Consider the following 23,453-nt stretch of genomic DNA (forward strand, 5'->3'; position numbering starts at 1 on the left):
TGCAGAGGTTCTGATGTTGTTGGGTCTGGAGCAGGCAGGCAGAGGGCCGTCTTACCAGAAATGAGCTCTCCCACGTGGCACCGCCACTGACCCGTGTTACTGACTCTGACAGTCCCACCACAGCGGGTGTCCGTGGGCATTCCATACACATGTGGGAGGCACTGCCACCCACCCCAATTTAACCCAATTAGAACTAATCCTCTGGAGAGAGGATGGTGGGTAGAGATGAGGGGATGACAGAGGGAGAGCGGTGAAGGCGGACAAGGAGGGAGAAGGAGTTAAATCGTGCAGAGAGAATAGAAACAGCACTTTACTTGAGGAAGGAGAGGGGAGGGAGAGTGACAGGGAGAAAAAGACAGAGACAAAAACAAAAAAGAGACAGAGACACTGAGAAACAGACTTTACCTTGGCACGCCCCGGTGCGGTGGTTTGGTATGAACCCTCTTCGGCAGGGGTGAGGTTGGGCTGGGCACATCTCGCAGGGGTGACCCCATGCCCGTCCTACTGTGGCACAGCACAAAGTCTTTGTGCACACAATGCCTGTGAGCTGGCCTTGACACATCTGGTTATTCACAGAGGCAAAGCACGGCCCAGTGCGGTAGTCTGCAGGGGCACAGCAGGAATCAGTTTTGGTGAAAACTTCACTGTATTTCTTTATTTCCAGTACAAACAAAATGCAAAAAAGGTTTGGTAGTCACTCAAACACATAAACAGAAAGTACTGTACTGTACTGTACACACTGACATTATATGTGATGAAAGTACTGCAAAGCGGACAGTAACACACTTTATAAAGCCTGTCTTGTCTGTTCCTGGCCTTTTAATTGGTTTGGCTCTCAGGTGCTTTGTATCTGCATGTGTATGCGTGTGTGTGTGTGTGTGTGTGTGTGGTGCATGTGTATGTGTGTGTGTGTGTGTGTGTTTGTGTGTGTGATAGAGAAAAGCAGAGATAGGGAAGAGGTCTGGAAAACCTTTTAAAGTTGTGTGGGCGGCTGTAGAGAGTAATAGACACTAGCAAAAGTAAGCTAGACAATGAAAAATCAGTCTGGTGCAGTTATTATATGATCATTGATGCTTTAGTTACCTGCATTGTGGTTTAAGGCAAAATGGCACATTTACCACATAGTGGTAAAATAATTTTCGGGTAATACGCAATGTGGGGAATAGCTCATCATGCCTAAGACTGGCAGAGGCTGACTGACAGAGTATGTCTACAGAACAGTAGGTGATTTCCACACTAGCTACAGTGGTCTAGAATTAAAACTAAATAGCTTATAATAAATATGATCTCAAGAGTGCAAAGAAAGTCCCTCCATCAAGATTCTTAATCTCTCCTCCCCTTCAAACTGGTTTAAACTTCATTCCCTTGATCCCACTGCTTGCATGCATCTATCCCCTCACTGCATCCTTTATCCAAACACCACTCCTTAGTTGCAAACTCCCTGTGGATTTGACAAAATCACTGAATCTTATCAGGTAAAGGACTGGAAGATGGTAAAACGCAGATAGGGACAGAGAGAAAGAGAGAGGGGAAAACTCATCCCTCCCAAAAGAATCTGGCCAAGAGCCAAAGGCAAAAATCATTTCCACATTTCACGGCAGACAACAGACAGCGAGAGGAAAGAGGGAGACCAGTTCCAACAGCGCAGTCGTTTAAAACAAACGAGACATTGTGCGTTTCCCGTGTGGACCGGGGCCCAGCCCAAACCCGTCACGTGCACCACAGCCTCCACGGTCTCTCTGCCTCTGGCACCAGCGCTGTGTGAAACAGAACTGGGTCATCTCTCCTTCTCTTTCTCTCTCCCTCATGCTCAGGCTCTATGGGAGACCAAATGCTTTCGATTCTTAGTCTATTTCTCCCTCCACCCAGAGGTGGAAAGTAACTAGGTGCATTTACTGAAGTAAAGTTTTGAGGTATTTCCATGACATTTCAGAGTACTTCGCAATCCAAGACACTAATTTGAGAGCTATAAGAGAGTTTCTGCTTTCTACTTTGAAAATAACACTGCATGATAAACACATGTTAAACTCGGATCATACGACGCACTGCAACACTGTAGTACAACAGATTTAACACAGCACCAGCTGGACCAGCTACATCACTTAAGGAATATTTCAACATTTTGGGAAACACAATCAATTCAGCTCCTTCAAGCAGCAATTTGGCTTAGCATACAGTAGCACAAAGACTGGAAGCTCAATCTTTGTGTCAGTCTAAAGGTCAGTCTGTCCTAAACAGTCCCGCACAAAACCCCCCGCAAAAGTGCAACCTGTTGTTTTTACACAATTTTTCTATAAATGACAAACAAGATATAACTTATTTTTACTTTTCCTGCTTTCCATTATGTTGAGCTTTGAGACAACAAACCCAACCAGTTGCCAGTATTCTGTATCTACTTAAAGCCCACATTATGTGCCTTACCTACAGCAACAAAGGAATACACCGAATATAGGAAAAGCAATTACAGGAGCAATGGAAACTTTCTACATGGCGCCGATATAAGCTGAGTACAGCAGACTGTGTAAAGAACTCAAGTTTCTCTTTTCATCAGATTAAGGTTTATGCATTATTACTGTCAGACTGCCACACGTAATCCATCTGACATAATACCTGCTTATTACAGGTGTTAGTGGAGGAGAGCAAGAGCTAAAAACACAAAGATCTGAGCACGAAATAAAACAAATACAAGCACAGCACTTAAACAGTCAGCTGAGGTAAACAGGGAGAGGCGGACAGCTGTAGGGTGAAAGTGGTGTCATTTCATCCGTCATCTTACTGTCTCTCTGTGAACTGCATACAGCTGGGGGATCCACCCATGTCCTGTACATCTGGGAGCAATCGCACGTGTTCACACACAAATGCACTCAAACACACACACACACACAGAATCCCAGCCAATGTCCCAACCCCTCATCCACAGTCTAGCCAGAGATGATCTCAAAACAGACTAAAACCTACAAAAATGTTGCTCTTGTTTTTGCTTTACTGCTCTACTTTTGGAAACACATTTGCATATTATCATAGATGCATCAGCAAACATGCATCATAATAAAGGAAGGGATGGCAAACGATTTCATGTCCGTGCAGTTACTTTTGGAACACAATAGAAATGTTGGCTTCCTCAATGACCAGGGAGTTTATGCACAACAGCAGCCTCGGTGTGAACAGGAGGGAAGCCCGTCGGGAAGTGGGTCAAAAGAGTTTCCTGGATTAACTCCAAAATGTTTGTACACACACAGAAAAATCCGTCCACCTTTTCCATATCCACCCTTCCTCAATCCTCCCCTCGCAGATGGTTCTCTCAGCATCCTTACATGCCTTAATGTATGTGTAATTTGTGCGCATGCATCCGTGTCCGCAATTGTTTGTGTGATTTGTGTGTGTGTGTGTGTTTCCATGCATGTGTTATGGGGCCTTATATCTGGGTGGGGCCTTCCCTATTGGCTCATCAGCAGATTTCTCCATCCTCCCAGGACTAACAAGTTGAGCACACACTTAAACACACACAAAGACACACACACTTGGTTATCTATCTACTGAGGTTTGCACTGGGCTAGAACAGAGCCTGATAGGGGAAAGTCAGTGAGGCATTAAGAGACAAGAGAGCCCCTCAGCTGGCTGACCAACTTCCCTGTTGTGCTCTGGCTGCTTGACTTATTGACTGTGTAACTCACGTGTTGCCACGTCTCAGGCCAGACTTTCACCACTATCCCAAGTGGACTCAATGGCGTCATACCGAAAGCTCGACTTTATTGCTCCGTAGCTAAACGACTCTGCAGCAGGAGCAAAGAGCCCTGCATGCAATCAGCAGCGGTGAGGCTGGATCTCACCAATCCCACATTCCAACCTAAATCACATTTGTAACCAACAAAAAACACACTGATGTACCAGGCTGCACTTTTACTGCAGTCAGCTGTACCTAGTAGTGGGACCACCGGTCAGCAGATCGTCAGTCACTTTGGCAGCAGACAGCTCAGAGTCACACAACTCTGTAGCAGTGATGTGTTCACGTTGAGCCCTGACAGCATCGGGATATTTCCCCATCCAAGAAAAGCTCTGGGCCCTGAGTGCAGCTCCTTCTCCCCCGGTCAGATCACGTGCTTGTTGAAAACCTCGTGTTCATGCTAATGTGATAAGATCAAGCCATAATGGGGCACAGTTCTGTAAACTGCATTAAAAACAGTGTGGGGTCGTGCATGTGCACATGGATATGTGTACACATGTACTTTACGCATGTGGTTGTGTTTGTATGCAAGCACAATGGCTTTCCCCTGGGAGGTGATGGATCCCAGCCAAGGAAATTCCAGTGAAAGTAACTTAACCCAAAACGCCACTGTAACCACTGGCCTACTTTTTCTACCTCTCCTGGTGTAACGAAATGCAAGACGAATGACCGAATAACTGATAGATTTATAGTCCATCCGTTGATCACTGTTTTTATTAGAAGATCCTCACACTTGAGAAGCTGGAACCAGAAAATATTTGGCCTTTTTTGCTAAATAAATTACCTAAATGACTAATCAATTAACAAAACTGTTGTTGACTAATTACCTGCCAATCAATTAAGCACTTTAAAGTGTATATTACACTATATATATTCATCACTATGAAATAATATTAGCAACCTCAGGCAAATCTCTATCTTGGATTTCATGGAAATATGAACACACAGTGACACACATGGATACCTCACCTCAATTCAGCACAATACACTGTGTCAAGAAGAATGAATGAAGATGGAAGTTGGTCTCCAAGCAGCTGTTCCCAGACACAAGACACTATCACTACAGCAGACAAGAAACTACCATTCATAAATCAGCAGACAGTGAGTGGTCATTGAGTGAGTGGTTTGCATGCTTATCACCTTACAGGGCAAAACTAATTCTTCTTAAACCCAGATGCGGTCAAATTCTTTGCCCATACATCATTTCTTAATCAGAAGTCATTACACAAGATACAACAGCAGAGCGTTTCTGAGGTTCCTCGCATTCCCTGTAAAGTATGAACATCTACAGTAGAAGATAGCGTGTACTGAAAACAAATACTTAATTTGAATTCCTCAACAGTCTCACAGACCCTTTAGCCAAGCTTCCAACAGGAAAGACTGGATACCAAAGTCACAACATGCAGAAGAGTACTTCAGCAGATAAGGCTGATGCTAACCCACCAGGCAACCAGATAATGTCTTATTAGTCGCAGCGTTAAAGATAATAAAGTAAACCAAAGGACAAATCCTAAGACAGGCCCTGCTGACAAGCCTCTGAATCATGGCCTCGTTAAAAGGGGCGTTACTAATTAGGATCTCTGCTGCCAATCCAAATATTAGCTTTACAAGGTCACCACCTTGACCCCTGCAGGTCATCACTGCCACAGCCCCCCCGCCCCCCCAGGCTCATACACAAAACACACGCTTGCATACGCGCACACTTCACTCACAAACAGTGCAGGCCGCCCTCGCTTTGCGTGTGCTTGTATATTTTGGAGCCTTTGCTCACATGTGCCAGAGAGCAACCACAGGAGGTTGGGAGGTCTTCAGTTAACAAACAGCACACATTTAGAAAGACATTACATTCCCCAGAGCGTCGTTTGAGAGCAGATGTGGAAAATAATGGTCATTTCTGCGCTCAAGCTTCACATGCAAATGTTCCACAACAAACCACATTCCTGGAGCCCGTGGCATGACTAAGCAGGAATTGTCCTCAGTCACAAAAAACAACCGCCATTCAACATCCAGTCACGTTTTCACAAAAGCAGCACGTGTGGCTTGGAAAACCACCTTGGCAGTAGTGAGTAGTGAATGTAGAGCACAGAGACAGTGTGATGTAAGATGAGTGAGAGAAATGCTGAGTCCTGCGGCGCGGTGCTCATTACCTCTCTCACACTGAGCCCCAGTGAAGCCATAGGTGCACACACATCTGTTGGGAGCCACACACCTTCCTCCATTAAGACAGCCATTTTCACAAACAGCTGGGGGAGAGAAGAGAAAAAACAAACAATGACATGTGGACACTACTGTGACTTATGAGGAATTTTAAGGATCCTTCTGGTTTAGACAAATTGGGTCTATAGTTTGTAGTTTTGGCCATCATTTCCGTTGTTTATGATAACACAGTAGTCTCTAAATTAATAGAAGAGATCTGGGAACATGCTAACATTGCCAAAGATAAGTCAGATGGGGCCACAGAGAAGTAACCATAGACAAGCAGCTAAGGGGCATTATCTAAACCAATTTATTTGGTCAAACCAAAAGCAAGCACACCCGAAGTGCAGTGCACAGAAGACTACACTGAGTACACAAGGCCAAAGTTGAATTAGAAAGTTGGTCTGTGTGCTGTGATTGATATTTAAGGGTCTAATAAACAATTTTCCCAGTTCGCCTTAGTTTCTTTTTACAAATAACCTGGGGGTTTTTGGATATCTGACCATCTGACAGCTCATGTTTCTTGTCCAATTTTTTTTTTTTTTGGAAATGTTCTCAGTAAGTATTGAGTTATTATTACTGTCATGGAGGATGACCAAAACTACAAGACTATGAGCCACGCAAGTAGCTTTGTGCTAAATGCTAATGGTAGCATGGGAACATAACCTAAAATGATGTTAAAATATGCTGATAATGTTGAAGTGTGTCATTTGTGCGATATTTTCAGGATGACCCTTACGTTGACCACAGTGGTTTCCCACGTAGCCTTTCTGACACAGGCAGTGGTCCTCAGCACATGTTCCTCCATTCATACAACGAATATTACAGTGCTGGACTGTGGGCAAAACAACACAAATGCACACACACACAGACAAACAAACAGAGCAATGTTGGAGTTAAATTCCGAGTACACAAACATACACTGCAGATTAGATTTATAACGTAAACAAAATGCACTCTGAACCAGGTTTCTTGAAAGTCATGCTCAGACATAATTTCCTAGAAATTTATGGTTTGCAAACAGATGAGCGCATTGGGGTTAAAGCGCTGTGAGCTGCAAGAGAGCAACATGGAGGAGATGTTGACTGTGGACATCTTCCAAAGCACACACACACCCAATCGACTCATAAACACACACAACAAAGCACAAGATTGACCGCTATTTGCCAGAACGTGATTGCAACATATCAATCGTTGCAATCTTGGGGTAGTTTCAAGGGATGTTTCCAGGAGATTCTTTGGCTTGGTATCTCATATTTTTGTACCACGCTAGTTAGTGCTCATTACTCATGATGAGGAGAAGAAAAAAAAGGCACCCAAAAACGTCTGAGCTAAATACACTCTCTTTCATTTTTATCCTACAGAGGAAAAGATATGACGAGGCTGCATATTTTCTGTCCTCCATCATCTGTCACTGCTTGTCATTATTGTTGCTGAATGATGAAATATTTGTCTTAAGATTAAAAAAAATGTACAGACAGGGGAGTGGTCTGGGCCGTGCTTTCCAAAAAACACTTAGTTTTGAGATACACTCCTATTTACATAAATCATATCATTAATGTGTTTATCTATTGGCTAAGTACCAGTTATCCCCCCACATCTATGCAGACTATATAATAAAACCCTTCAAGCTGATGACAGCAAGCTTCAAAGGAGTTCACTGTGTGTCATAGTGGGAAAGGGGAAGTGCTGAACGACCTGACTTGGATCCACAGGATGGGGCGATCTGGCCGTTAGGACAGGTGCACATGTTGGGTCTGGAGCAGAAACCATCTCCACATGAACTCCGGCAGATTGCTGCAAAGAGGAACATGACACTTGGTCAAACAACATTAAAAAACGTCCTCCGTCAGGTGCAAGAGAAAAAAACAGTCCAATGCTCCCTGTATGGCCCCAGGATCAGGTCTTGGTTGTGCGTGAAAGAAACTTTGTTGTTATGTATAAGCTGCTTGTCAGCCATTCCGCTGACAGCTTTGAATTTCAGGTTAGAATTTCATTTGGTGTAATTCAGGCCCATGATCTAAACCTCATACTGACCTCTCATCTATAATATTTCAAATCTCAAACAGGCCACAGCCCAAACATGGCCAAATCTTCCCTTTAACCATCATCATGGTTAAGTTATAGAGGCCCACTTGGCAATAGTGCTGAGCTATTTTCTTCTTTGAATTTTGTTGCCATATATGTGTACCATTGGTGTTTTCAGTTGGCGCTGGCTGTTTTCGTTCAGTTGTTCTCTTTCCCACAGACTGTTGTTGGCATGGTCCCCTGCCCCCAGCTCCCATCAGGTAGAGTCCAGCCACTGACCCCTACTCCCTGAACCCCACTGCTAAACAATGTCATTAGAGCCGCGACAGGCATCCTGCCAGCCGACCAGCCAGACTGCAATCACACACACACTCTACAGCCTCTCAGACCTTCCTGTCTACTGAGGGGAAAAGAGAGAGAGAGAGAGAGAGAGAGAGAGGAGAGAGAGAAGTGGGGAAAATACTGACAGAATACCAGAGTAAAGGACCAAAATTACTGACCGATTTCCACTTGTTTCGGGTCATGTTATTGGCTTGTCACCACCTTTGGCCTCACAAACCCATTGCTACTGTAAAATTACTGGGGGATCAAACAACTCAGCACAATATTTAGTTTGTAGCTGAGTAAAGTTCTATTAATGGGTCTCATTAATGGCTCTAATAAAAACTCTGGACTCTGACAACTACTGCTGTCGATGATGATGAAGAGCTCAAAGTCTCACCTGACCTGAATTTACAACCTACTGCATAAGGGGCAGTTGTGGAGTAATGGAGATGATACTCACGAACAATGCACTGGTTTCCTCCAGTCAGAGTCTTCCAGCCTGGGCAGCAGTAGATGTTGTTCCTCGAGCCACATACATTTGGTCTGTGGACGACACAGCATCGAAAGGTCAATAATCCACGTCACACAGTTCACAGCACCATAAAGTCAAGTCAATTTTTTTTTCTAAAGATGAAATGAACTTGATTATAGCATAGATTTTGTGGCTTTATGATCTGTACAGCATACAATCTATTGATGGAGCCTCAGTGATTACTGATCCACATAATGTAGGAACACTTTTTTTTTGTTTTTTGACCCTCTCTGCAGAGTATTTCATCAGAGGCAGCAGGAATAAGGGCACATTGCTCATGGATACTTTTCAACAGGATGGCAATCACATGCTCACCTCTCACTGCCCCTCCTGAAATACTGAAACTATATTTTCACAACACCCCACCTCCAAAAAAAGCCATGAAATGTCTGTCACATATCTAATAAAAACATGTTGTGCAGCTACACTACACTATATAAATATTATTGACTTATGCCAGTGGTCCCCAACATTTATTACTTGTGACCCCATAATACGAAGCAAAGGCTACTTATGACCTCTCATCACTGGTGTCATTAAAGTAGGGAGCAGTTCAGTCGATTTAGTAATTTTCCCTTCTTTCTGAGTGCTGAACAAGTAAAATTATAGCATATCCCACCATTCTTACACCTGTAATTATCTAGTGACAGCTTAGATTAACCTTGTGACCCACTGTGGGGATTCAGAGCCCCCGGATGGGAAAGATGAGCCTATGCTACGGTGTGTTGCTTACTTGCTACTGTCGGGCATGGCAAATATCTTTGGGGAGAAAAACATTAAGCTTCACAAGGTGTTGTAAGAAATGTGATGATCAGAAATATTTCATCAGGTATGTGACAAGTCTACATGTGAATTTGTAATCACCTGCTGGGCCCGAATTAACCCAGGGGTCAGTGTATATATATTGTACGATGTAGCTCCAAACAGATCCATGAGCTGAATAATGAAGCCTGTTGGACATCTGAAACATTCTTATAGTGGTAAGTCAGCATGACACAGTATGCAGCCTGTATGCACTTCCTGACTCTGAACCCAGATGTTCTGATAAATTAACTTAAAGCATGTCAAATAAAAATGCCTGTGGAGAATGCTCATTGAGCTGTCTACTGTGTGACCTTCATCAGCTGTTTGCTGTCATCACTGGACACAGACGTTCTTTCTTTTCTTTTCTTTCTTGCTTTCCTTCTGTCTGTCTCTTTCCCCCTTGTCTCTCTCCCTTCTCCTCTCTCTCTCTCTCTCTCTCTCTCTCTCTCTCTCTCCCTCTCTCTCTTATTCCCATGCACACATGCACACACACAACCTCTCCAGCAGTGACCCACTGTGTACAGCTGCAGATGTGATTTATCCACAACTGGGGTGTGGTGTTTTTGGCCAGAAAGAGGATTAGGCTGTTAGTCTCTCTCTCTCTCTCTCTCTCTCTCTCTCTCTCTCTCTCTCTCTCTTTCTCTCTCTCTCTCTCTCTGCCACAGCCACACACGACCAATGGCCTCCTTTGTTTGGATGTAATTTATTATTGCAGCCAGCAGGAATGTGATATTCTTGCCAGTATTTAATTACTAAACTTTGCTCCAAACTTCCCATCACAGACAATGTCATTCATGGGTCTCAGTCTGCCTTATTAAACACACACACACAAGTGTTTTCTGACCTTCAGTGATCATGTGGGACCAGCAAGTTATACGTGAGAAGAACAGACACCTGCTCCCAGCCAAAGAAACACATGCAGAGAGATGCTCATTTAGAATAAAAGTTGGGCTGAAGATCTGCATACAGTGCAAGAATGGAAGAAAAGAAACGTGTTCCCAAATTGGACTAATAAAGATTATCATAGTCACATTACCCTCTCAGGACGTCCGTTCCTCCCCTCCTCTTGGCCCTGCTGGCTCTAGAGTCAGTCTGCTTGGTCACCACCTCGCTGTCCCCGGTGTCCACCACCTCTGCAGCGTCTCCAAGCTCGGGGCAGAGCGACATCAAGGCCACAAGAGCCACGGCCAACTGCAGCAGCCGTCCTCCACATTTACTGTCCGGCATTCCCACTCTCAAGTTTACAACTCCAGTGCTCGGTAGAATAAAAGTCACCTTAACTAGTTTCCCAGCCCCGGCGACCTCTGCAGTGGAGTCAAAGCTGCAAAACAATAATAATGAAAAATACATTTTTGAAAAGACGCAGAGGAGAGTGCAGAAGATGCTGCGCAAAAAAGGAAAACAACTCCGCTGTACTCTGAGAAGTAGCTGCTATGATATGTCTTCTACCATTATTAAATCAGAAAATCATTCAACTCGCAGTTGCAAAAGCATGCAGAGTGAAAAAAAAAGACAACGTGTAAAAGTGCGCACGAGTGAGTCGCTACTTTACCTTGTCTCCCGAACAGGAGATTCGCCTCAGACCCGACAGAGGACTGCTTAACTTTTACTGGCAGGTATTGCTGAATAAACGTTTAGAAGAAAACTGCGGAGAAGAGGAAAAGTCACTCAAACCTTTCGCTGAGCTTCTATAAATAAATGCGCATTGTAACTTCTGGAGTCTGCTCGTGCGCATCCAGTTGTGTGTTGATTTTGCACAGATAAGTTAGAGGAGCTGATGCATTCCAGAGGATGAGAATGGCAAAACTCACAGTGTCTCTCCCTCACTGCACAGCTTTTTCCTCATCCCTGCTCTACTCAACTTTCCCCAAAACTTTTTTTTTTCTTTTCTTCCCCTGCTCTCGCGATACAAAAGCTTGAAAGCAAAAATGCACAAGTTAAGCTCTGGACCTTCAGCTTGGACTGTTAACTGTTCGAATATTATAGTTAAACCAGAAAAACTTGGGAGAAGAAGACAAGAGCTTATACTAATCCTAAACTTGTGCGAAAGATTGGTCATAAATAATCTACTGAGATTCTTTTATTTTTAACCATTTTTTGAACAATGCACCTGTTCACTCTTTACCATAAACTGTGGCATGTTCATGTATCACCTCCTCACAAAGCATGTATTATACATTAAAGGTTAAGTGATGTCTTTATCAGTGTTAATAAATTTGCTAAATGATTTATAGATGATAAGAATAACTGATAAGTTATTAAGCTTTGAAACATCCCCTTAGTATTTATACTTGTTTATACATTGGTAGAACATTAAATGCTCTTGGGTTTCTCACTTTCTATGTCAAATGTCATTAATAACGTTGTTTACAGAAATTTACTAAGAACTTTGCCCTGGAAAAGATTCCCCGCAGGTCCTTTCCAGGGGGTCATTCTTCCCAATCAACTAAAAAAAATCTCAAAAAACAAAGAAACTATTGCATTTTGCCAGGACAGAATAAACAACTGCAAAAGGGACTTCTCATAATCTGAGAATCAAAACATGGCTGATTTCAAAACCATCACTATTAAAACTACTACATTTTGGTTTACTACTTTAAATCAAAATGTAGTTCAAAGCAGTTAACCTTGGTCATAACGTAACCATCGCCAGAGAATGATGACCGCTGCACTGTCAGTGACTTCTAAATAGTCACACTTGAGTTCCCAAAATCTCCATTTTGTCCCAGTAAATAAAATAAGAAAACCCTTTTATTCCTCTTCACTTTGTATTCAGTTATATCTAATAAATATTTACACTGTGTGCAGTGTATGTTTTGAGGAATTTTGTCCAGTGCAGTGATAGTTTTCACACACCCTGATTCATGTCTGCAACCACACCCAGCAAATATAGAGTCAACCTGGCTCCTCTCTCAAGTATGCTATCCCCAAGCATGCAGTGTCAAGAGAAACCCCTTGACACTACTGGTTTCCACATTCAGCTTTTTTCCCTTCTTTCTTCTCTTCATTTTTAACCACATGCTCCTCTTGCACATGTCCAAACACAGCCTCAACCTGCACTTAGTCATAGATTATGTGTTGGTTTTGCACATTAGATTTTATAGTTTTGATCAAGAGAATAGTTACATGAAATATGATCACGACGGTACTTTGCCAGTGCAAGGTTGAGACAAAACATAGAATTTTCCATTTTTGTTGACCCACAGCACTGCACCCCTCAGCCCATTTTTTTTTTACCGCTTCTGCAAAGAAAGTGATGGTGATCTGCCAAAGCTGCTCTAACAGAGTTCTCTCTTTATGTAGTATTTCATCTTGTGTATAGGATAGTATATATATATATATATATCATCAACTTGACTTCCCCAACCTTTTTTTTTTCTATCCTCAGACGCTCAGGTTGAGGCACACATCTTCACTAGCTTTGCTGACATCGCCAGTTGGATGCCTGCCCACCACCTCAAACCTAGTCTCAACAATACTGCGCTGCTTCTCTTCCCCTGGAAAGTCCTGCCCTCTGCAAGGCCTCTCCATCACTGCTGACAAGACCACGTTTACTCCAGAACAGACTGCCAAGAGTCTTCGTCTGCCTCAAGACAACCAACTGTCACGCAGCACCCAGAGTGCAACCACAGCACAATCCTACAGGTTTGTTCTTAATAACCTCCATCCAGTTCAACTTTTACTAATCAGTGTCCTTCTAAAGCTTGTTTATTTTTACTTTAGTTATGTCCTGCTTGGGCTATTGCAGCCCAACCACTCCATCAAAATATTGGAGACTGCCCCATCTTCAGTTTCACAAGATCTTCCATTTTACTCCCTTTGCAAATTCCCTTTCCTGCCCAAACATGACCTTTTGTGTGTAACTTGAAATGCCTATGTTTTTGTATAAAAATCAAAAGTGATCTGCTTCCCTACCTCCACGTCATGGTCCAGGTTTTGCTGGCTGTCACTCTGCAGCACTCCTGGTCCTCGCTTCACCAAGTCCCAACTCATCTTTCTGTTAGCTGCATCATGGGGGAAACAAATACCTGACTTTTGAGTTCAAAATAACAGAATGCATGTATTTTAGCTTGTTTTTATGGTCTGTGGTTACGTATAATTGTAGAATATTCCAAATACCTTGACATCATTTGTATTATGAATTATTCATAAATTCATAATACAAAGAAGCTCAGTCAGAAACTTTATATCTCAAACAAGATTAATTTAAGATCCATGTCAAATCTCTGCTGTGAATTTACCAGCGTATTACTCAGTCACAGGCAAATTGACTTTCCATCATTATTGATGGCAGCTGGCCATCAAGTCTCTTCCACTGGAGCAATTAATAATCACAGTTACAGCCATCACTTCCCATTCTTTACTTAGTAATTCTCCCCTCTGCTACTCAGTCAGAGTTAAAAAGAAAAAATTCATTTCCTCTCTTTTGCTCTCTTATTATTATTATCTTGTCACTGAAATACTATTTTGGGACTCCTGGACTCATATCCATTTGCTCCAAAATAATGAAAGTAATATAATAATAGAAGCACTGGCAAGTGCGTTTGGTGATACGAGAATGGAAATGAGAACTGAAACTAATCTTACTATTGGACTCATTGTAAGATAAGAACATTGCTTTCTGTAAATGATATGTATGAGTAGCGCGGGATGTTGGCAGAAGAGACAAAGGTCCAGGGCAAAGAATCAAAGGTCTTGAGTCGAGGAATGAGAGAGTCTGGGGAAGAGGGAGAGAGATGGCCTCTGTTGATTGGAGTGGATTGTTTTGACAGTAAGACAGCCTCTCCCTGATCGTCTTTGAGCCTCAACTCTCTCTCTCTCTCTCTCTCTCTCTCTCTCTCTCTCTCTCTCTCTCTCTCTCTCTCTCTCTCTCTCTCTCTGTGTCTGTAGCTGAGATCAGCCTCTGAAACATAAGCATGGCTTGGGTGTGAGGAGCTGTGATGATGGCGAACAGCAGAGTGCTAGAGCACAGAGCGGTTTGGGGTTTTTTGGTGGAAGTCAGAGACAGCTCACTGGCTTTGACACCAAGAAACTCTTGATATTAGGCATCAGGTACATTCACCCAAATACTGTACTTAAAGGAGTCATCTGACATTTTGGGAAATATGCTTAGTTGCTTTCTTGCTATGAGTTAGATGAAAAGATATCACTGTCACAGCAAGCAGCCAGTGAATCTGTATGTATGCAGATACAAGGGGTGGACAAAACAACACATAAGACAAGATACAGCCTAGAAAATTACATTAAAGTTACATCAACACCGACTGTAATGAAACTTTAATGTTATAAACTACAAAAGGTAATTATAAAGTATATCAACAAGGCATTGCCTCATTAGCAGGTTTCATATTTACTCTCTTGCTGAAGGTTAGACAAGAAGATCAATAACATACTTGCACCTGTTCATTAAAGATGAAGCTATAGGCAGGATCCAGTCAGCTTGTTAAATCTGTATAAAAAACAAACAAGATATTAACATGTTAATTAGTGAGCTTCAGAGGTTCTGGTAGTCAGATATTTTTGAATCTTTAAATTGATCCAGGCTTGCTGTTTTCCCCTGTTTCGAAGTTAAACTAACAATCTGCTGACCACATATTTACAGTGCAGACATTAAAGTGGTACCAATGACCTCATCTCACTCTTGTCAAGAAAAAAAATAAGTGTATTTCCTAAAATGTTGTACTGTTTCTTTAAGCACAGCTTTGAGAATTTTTTTTTTTCTACTTATTCTCTTACTCCATTACATTCAGAGGGAAATATAGTTCCTTTCACCCTATTACATTTATCTGACAGCTGCAGATACCAGATACCACCACCACAAGTATACAGATACAAGTATACACCAACACAACACTCACATATACAGACACACACACACACATTGTTAGAGTGACGTCAGAGCTGAGAGCAAGATTGTTTCTCATGAAGCTTCAAGCCATGGTTCCCACCAACAAGATGTAGAGTGGGAGAAAGCTGATGCCAAGCAGTGCAGGGTTGCCCTCTGCTCTTCCTCGGCACGGAGGGGGTGTCATTTACAGTAAGACGCCACCTCCCCACCACCAACCCAAAACACCCTCCTTTTTCCCCCCACCCACCTCTATGTCTCACCCCATCCTCTTCCCTGTTAATCTCCTTACTGTTAGTAACTGAGCGTGGGTTTCATTTTAGGGAATGTTTACTCCTCTGGCCTGAAATGGCTGAAGCAAAAAGCCTGAAATAGCAAGACTGAAACAGAAGTTAGACAAACATTTTTTTAGAATGTATTCTGATTATTTCTGAGGAGCATTTCAATACAAATGAAACATCCCTCAGAAATTGTCATTTAATAATAACTCATGTTCTGTAATTTTCTTGTTTCTTGCTTTAATGTTTGCCTTGACAGAAGCAAATTTTCCCCCCACCTGCATCATAAATCTTATTTTGCCAACTCATTTTCATGTGTTTCATCTATCCCAGGGTAGTTTTAATAGCTTAGATTGAGATTGTCTCTCACTGTGCTGTGAGCAGTAACTGTAGCAAGACTTTCTCACACTGTGTGTTGTCTTTGGCTCCAGCAGCCACGGTTCATTTCCTTTTGTCTTCTGCAGCACAACTGCTGCCAATATTCATGTGAAATATTTCAAGAAAATGAGCTGCAGCAGAAATGAGTCTCCCCATCTTCCCCTCCCCTCTATCCCTCTTTCTCTCTTTCTCCTTCTCTCTCTCTCTCTCTCTCTCACACACACACACACACACACACACACACACACACACACACACACACACACACACACACACTATGTGTATGTGTAATAAGGTTACTTGTGATTCTGGAGTTTGGCCTCCACAGCTTTTTTGTCATGAGGGTAATGTAATGATGGAATTATATCAACTGTTCAGGCTTGGCCGTCTATTATCACATATGGTCTCCTTCACCAAAATACACTACACATATACAAGCTCACTGCTGCCGCACAAAATCAAACATAACCACAAAATAACTCGGAGGAATCCCTTTTTGCCTCCAAATGGATCATTTTCCTTGTGTGTACCTAGGCGCTGCATGAACTCATTTCCCTTAAAAACTGTTTATCCAGAAGAACAGAATAGAATTTTTTGGGTCATAAAAAAGCGTAATTGTAGGTCCTTTCCATGGTGAGGATGCCTCTTTTAAGCAACAGCTATGAGGAGGAGGAGGAGGAGAAGAGAAACACAGGGGTTGACAGCATGAGTCATCTGTGAGTGTCTGAGTTTAATAGCTGGTCTACTCACCCTGGATGTTTTTCGGCCACACTGTGCATCGGGCGTTAACCCTGATTGAGAAAACAGGACATTGCATCAGAACACCCCCCATGAATGGAGAAAAGTAGTGAGAGAGCCTCTCGTATCCAAGATCCTAAATGTTGTCCCTGTTTAGAGCTTGAGTTTACTCATGGGAGTAATAAACACTCTTGAATCTGCTAGTATAACCACCCAGGAGTGTATGCACGTAAAGTTTGGGTGTGTAGGGAGTTTCATACACATATGCTCTCAGTGTACAAACAGAAGGAACTTTTAAGGAACAGGTTGACAATTCTGAAATACACCTATCCACGTTCTTGCCGAGAGTTAGATGAGAAGACTGATATCACTCTCATGTCTGTTTGTTAAATGCAAAGCTACAGACAGGTGGCTGGTTAGTTCAGCTTAATTTAAAGACTGGAAAAAAGAGGGAAACAGCTAACCTGGCTCTATCCTGAGGTAACAAACTCCATTCTCCATCGTCTCATTACTTATAAAGAGACTACTGCCGTCCTCATTAGTATTCCTCCATTCACTGTAGTGAGTTGTAATCATGGTGAGTTGAAGGTTTGGTGTGGAGAAGGCTTTGTAAACATGTGTTAACATCAACAAACAGGGAGTCCTGTCCATCATCACTTGTGGGACAAAATACAAATAGTCTAAGCTGACAAATCACAGTTGCTGCAATATCCATGTAGCATCGCCATAACTGCTGTAGCTCAAGCATAGCTATGTTTTGGAGAAGCTTTGGGGTGGCATCAATCTTCTCACCTAACTACCAGCAAGTAAACAAACAAGAGTACTTCCTAAAATGAGCCATTGCTTTAATGAAGCCTAGTGATGAAGTAATGCCTGTTGAAATACTACTGCCATGCAACCTTTTTTAATTTATATTTTCAGACATATGGTGTTGATTGAACTTCATGGTAGTTTTTGATGCTGTAGTTTTACTACATAATAAGGTGTTATATTGTGTGTTGTTTTGTCCCCACCCTGTGTCTGAATACACAGATTTATTCAGGGTCTGTCCCGTGTGGGGCGCAGTGGATAGTATTTTTGGCTTGAGCCATCCATCCAGCCTGGTCTAGCCGCCCACTTATCTCCCCTCCACATGTGATTTACGTAGAGTCATTGTCCCCCCACACAAATCTGACCATCTTAGGGATGGAAAACATTCCCTGTTGGGTTTTCCCGCCAGGGCTTTGCCGCCACCATCTGTAAGAGACACTCAGCACAGATGCAGAGACCCATAAACACACTCCACGCAAATAGACACATAGAGAAATATACTAACATACACACTACTCCAGTATTTCTGTGATTCCTTTATGTTAGGGCATCAATTTTTTCTTTAGCAAAGGGAGAATAGAAGAGGAGGAGAGAGAGGGAAAGGAATTGTCAACAAGGATAGATGAAAAGATGGCTGTGATGGAAAAGGACAGAGAGCTTATTTTAGAGGACCACAAAAGTTATTACAGTTCATCCTGTGGGGAATATGAATGTCAGTACCAAGTTTGATGCCATTCCATCTGGAAGATGTTGATACATCTGCCCGAAAACTGTGAAAGGTTTGACCTGCCGATGGCTCTATGTGAAAAGTCAAGACCTACTGAAGATCAGTGAGACTCATCCTCTGGGAACCACGAAGGCAGATGAGACAGGTGATAATGATATGACAAAATATGAACCTTACTATATTGTGTTATATTATATATGTCATATGGGATATGCATGAACAAATATATAATCCATTTATTTGCCAAAAGGGATTCACAGACACAGAAATGTACAGTATGTTATTTTGCATGGTGTTGTTTGGGGTCAGTTAGACCCATGAGGAATCAAACTCCCTCTCATGAGTAAATAAATCTCCAATAACAGAAATCCAGATAGACTTCTTTAGGATTTGGGAGGACTAGTGCTGTATAAAAAGTACAGTTAACACCAAGCAAAGATATAGAGCATAAATCTGAGCTGCTGAAGAGGCCCAGGGTCTCAAGGACCACAAACAGAAAGTCCAGCATGACAAAGATTCACTGAATCATCCCTCCCTCCCTCCATCCCACCAAAGTTTTGATCTCAGCCTCAGTTTGAAATCCAGGGGAGACGTGCAAGCTGCTGGCCAAAGCATGAGGGAACGGCAGAGGAATGGAGAACGAAAAGAGACCAACACTGGAGGAAAAGTCGCCTTTTGAAGTTGGCCAACAGAAAAGTTTTGATTCAAGTCTCCCACATCTGTCTGCTGCCTCGTGCAAGAATCCTGGAATCCCCCACCCCCTCATCATCACCGTGTCACACACACACACACAAATCCAGACTTCCAATCCACCAACACAGAGCATGAAAACAAACATTTTCAAGGAAGTTCTTAAGCCAAGTGGCAGATAACCATGGCTGCTAACTGAACATGAACATGCACACACGCACGCATGCACACAAAGCCATACACTTGGAGCAGAAGCTAATGGCATGAACTAACACTGACCTAGTTTCCAACGGGGCAATGATAAAAAGTGAGTGGAAATATTAAGATTTGGAAGAGGTAAAGAAACTCCAGGGCATGTTGTGCTTGAGGACACAATGTCTTGTGTGTGTGCGTGTGTGTGTGTGTGTGTGTGTGCTTCCTCTCAAAAAGGCCTGCCAATAGCCAACAGTCCACACACCCATCTGAGCTTCAGAGACGAGCCGTCATGCTAAGCCGGGGTAGAGGGCTGAGGCCTGAGAGCAGAGGGAGGTAAAGCTCAAGCAGAGTACTGCTGAGGAGTGAGGCGATCACTGTGGGGGTTACACACACACACTCATCTATTCTGCACTGACTCCAGCCAACAGCAACTCACTGTATACTCATTTAACAGAGACTCTTGGCTCGCTCCTCTCCACAGCATGCCCTCACTGGTTCCTGACTTGTGGAAACAGGAAACAGAACCAGGCACAAAAACCTGTCGGCCTCTTTGTTTGTTAGCATTTGTCTGCAAACCTCACTTGACTCACGTGTCTCCTCCTCTCCACTGTCTTTGGGGGAACATACATGTAGATTTTGGCACGTCAGTAAATGCTGCAACATGGCTCAGTCAGTGGCCAAGTTTTGTTTTGTTTCCTCCCAGATTTGAACTCTGTGTGACTCTGATAACATTGAAACGAGGAACAATTTCATGCTCTTGTACTCTGGGCACTTTTTATGACTTTAATTGTTCCATTAAGGCCCTTCAGGGTCTGGGAATGCTTTGTCATAAGCGCAATGTGTGTGTGTGTGTGTGTGTGTGTGTGTGTGTGTGTGTGTGTGTGTGTGTGTGTGTGTGTGTGTGTTTGAAGTTAATGCCCTCAGGCTCATCAGTTCACTCTAGTTTATACTGTAATGGAATTCAAATAGTTCAGGCTTTTTAATTCTCTGGACCTGAACCAAAGCCACAGAACCTGAAGATTAGGCTGAATGTTTATCATTTCCTGTTTCAGAGGCTGTCATGTTGCTGGTTGGAGTTCAAGGAATGCACACACATGCACTGTTTCCTCTCTCACTGCAAAAACTTTTTAATGTGTGTAACAGCATTTTTAATATTTTATCTGGTTGTAGTAAATATATATAATGTACAAAAGCGTTATTCACCGTGACCATTATGTATGAACAGAAATAAGTGTATGTTTCATTTGTATGGACAGACAGCGCAGGTACTTAGCCCACATAATTACCCCAACATAAAGCAAACCCAAATAATCAATTACACTTTAAATCGTGAACACAGTATATTGATGGCTTCAATGTTTAGCTCGTCTCAATTAACTGCATTTCATAAGTTAGGTGCCAAAATTCATATTAAACCATAAACACCAGCCTTTTATGCTCCACAAGAATATTGATATTTGATTATCTGTGGACAAAACAGACTATTTTATATCCCAAATGGTCTGCATTGGTTTTATAGGTAGAACAACATGAACTGACTGCCATGTGAATGTAGTCCAAGGAGAATCACTAAAAAACTGTTCCTCCCAAAACTGCTTATGTAGTAACACCGCACAGGCTGCCAGCTGCTGCTCTGACACTGATGATGGGTCAGAGGTCAAACGGTGACCTCACGGGTCTGACAACATGTGATCATCAGCAGGCCTCACAAGTGTGAAAGAATGGCATCGTACACTAGGTCATTGTTGTTCTTGGTGAGTTGTTTTGGGCGAGGTCCGTGTGACTCAGAGAAAATCCAGAGGGACGTAATAGAGGCAGGAAAATAACTTCACTTGGTTGAAAAATCACTTAATTTCACAGTTGTGAAAGCTTTTATGTTAATAGATGACAGTGTTATCAGATATTTAATGAGGGAAGAGACACTTTGAGTCTCTGTTTGTTTACTGACTGAATCAGATAAGATGCAGATGTCATATTTATCTTGTGCAGAAAGGGTGCAGGAAAGAGCAGAGATAACAGTTCAAGCACGTTCATTTCCTGTTCTTTGTAACACACCAGGGACTCCTGACACCTCTCTGACACCCCAAAAGCTAGTTCTGTGATTACATCTGACAGAATTATCTGAGCAGAAACGCTTTAAGTGTTGTTTTTCTTTAGATACCCTCTCAGTGTTTATCTTTTTTTTGTGTGTGTCAGTCCTTAGCAGAGCTGCTTCTCTCCCCATCAGTTGCCAGCGGTTCCCTGGTCTCAGCCTAACAGGCTGTGCCGAGGGTGATTAATGTGGGCGAGACCCTCCAAGCCTCTCTCAGAGGATGACAAGGGCCACAGCCCGAAAACAGTCCAGTGCATACTTTCAGCACACAGTCATCTTTTACTTCAGAAAAATCTGAAAGTGACAGGCTGCTGAAAACTGAGGGAGAAGTGTTGCAGCAATTATTATAGGCTGTTTACTACCAGTCATTTTCACTGCTCTTTTAGACACACATCTGTTTCAAGAACACTGAAATAACCAATGATATGCAGGATGCCATTGCAGTTTAAATCAGTGGTTTGAGCATATAAGCATTTGCCATATTGCATCATGGACTTGTTATAGCTATTCAAGATTAATGAGAAATGCAGCAACCACATAATTAAATTGAGCATTTTAGTAGTTGAGCCAGAGAGTATTTGACCAATCAACAAAGCATATTTTGATATATGCTGAAGGGGAAAGAGCACTTGGAAAGACTGATAGCACCATCTTGTGGCTTAAAGGAGCCAAGCAGTTAAGAAGTTTTATACATGATTTCCATTGTGATTATTTGTCCATGTTAGAAATCTTAGGGCTACAATTAATCCGACTATTATTTTTTGGATCACTCGTTAAATTGTCTATAAAATGCCAGAAAATGGTGAACAATCACTGTCATAATTTCACACAGACCAAGGTGAGATCTTCAAATAAAAGATATTTAGTTTCCTGTCATATATGGCAAAGAAAATAATCAAATCCTCACATCTGAGAGGCCAGAAAGAGCAAATATTTGGCATTTTTTTCTGGGAAAAAAAAGAGAAAAAGAAAAAAAGGAGCAATTTTCCAATAAGATATTATTTTCAAAATTAAAATTAGAAAAAGAAATCTGAAATAAAAACCTAGAATATAAAGGGGGGGAAAGCAGTGTGTTATGTATTGACAGCTGTCAAAGTTAAGTTTCAACTCAAAGTAAAACACTTGGTGTGGTGATGATTTGATCAGAAAACCTGAAACCTTATGGGCCTCTACAGACTAGGTTTGAGATTTCTGCTCTGAAGTTGTTGTGCCCCATCCTACTGTCTCTATTATCATTACTGACCTTAAACATGCAGTACAAATAATATAATTTTCATTGCATGGCTCTCACACAGTTTGTACTAAAGTGAAGTTGAAGGTAGCACCATGTGACGTCAACCCACAGAGTAAAGTCACAGCAAAGTGTACAATCTCCTGTCTGAAGTCAACCATGTGTGCATCTGTGTGTGTTTCCAGAAATCTTACCTGAAGGCTCCTGACACCATCTGTCCTTGGTCACATTGATGGTAGAATGTAAAATAAAAACTAAAAAAAAATCAACTCTTCCTCTTCTTTGTGCAGCACATTGCATTGAGGACTTTGATTGGCTGGCACTACAGGAAACAGGTAATGCCACCTTGGACTCCGCCAAAATAAGACAACAAAATACACTTTTAGGTTCCAACTACGCATGTAAATAAAACTTTGATGCAATAAAAATTTTATTGTGAATATAATTTTTATGATCTTGATATATTTTCATCGCATCAAATAACTTTGATGTAAATGTCACTGTTTATTTTTTTTTCTTACTGATGCACATGTGCAGTTTGTTTGCTGAACTAATCATGAAATTTGGAGGATAAAACCATGCAGACTGATGCATTTACAACCTCCCTAGAGCAGTTATGCTTTGTAGTCTACTTTTGTACTTTTTAACAGTAAGATAAAGTAAAAAATTTCTGAGTAATGTTAATGTCTTCATTGGCCATGTGTTACCACAAAAAGATACTTAGCAAAACCAGTACTTGGTTTTAATGTTTTCATGTTGTAGCTGATTGGTGTATGTGTCAGTTTATCTAAGACTAAACTGCAAATCTGTTGCTGTAGACTCTGGTTACAAAGGGTTTTTGAATACCAGATTCAGAATGTA

General features: G+C 42.1%; 1 protein-coding gene across 1 annotated transcript in view; it reads right to left on the reverse strand.

The window, feature by feature from the left end:
• fbn1 (fibrillin 1) overlaps positions 1-11,441 on the reverse strand; it is a 56,468-nt gene extending 45,027 nt beyond the window's left edge. Inside the window, exons 1-7 of the mRNA XM_041046781.1 lie at positions 11,161-11,441; positions 10,645-10,929; positions 8,733-8,815; positions 7,619-7,717; positions 6,660-6,755; positions 5,872-5,967; positions 406-603 (exon numbers count right to left, since the gene is read on the reverse strand). Of these exons, the coding sequence (XP_040902715.1) occupies positions 406-603; positions 5,872-5,967; positions 6,660-6,755; positions 7,619-7,717; positions 8,733-8,815; positions 10,645-10,835 (763 nt within the window). The 5' untranslated portion in view covers positions 10,836-10,929; positions 11,161-11,441. The remainder of the gene's footprint in view (positions 1-405; positions 604-5,871; positions 5,968-6,659; positions 6,756-7,618; positions 7,718-8,732; positions 8,816-10,644; positions 10,930-11,160) is intronic.
• Between the last annotated feature and the right edge of the window lie 12,012 nt (positions 11,442-23,453).

The sequence above is a fragment of the Toxotes jaculatrix genome, chromosome 1 (genome assembly GCF_017976425.1).
Source record: "Toxotes jaculatrix isolate fToxJac2 chromosome 1, fToxJac2.pri, whole genome shotgun sequence".
Classification (NCBI taxonomy): domain Eukaryota; kingdom Metazoa; phylum Chordata; class Actinopteri; family Toxotidae; genus Toxotes; species Toxotes jaculatrix.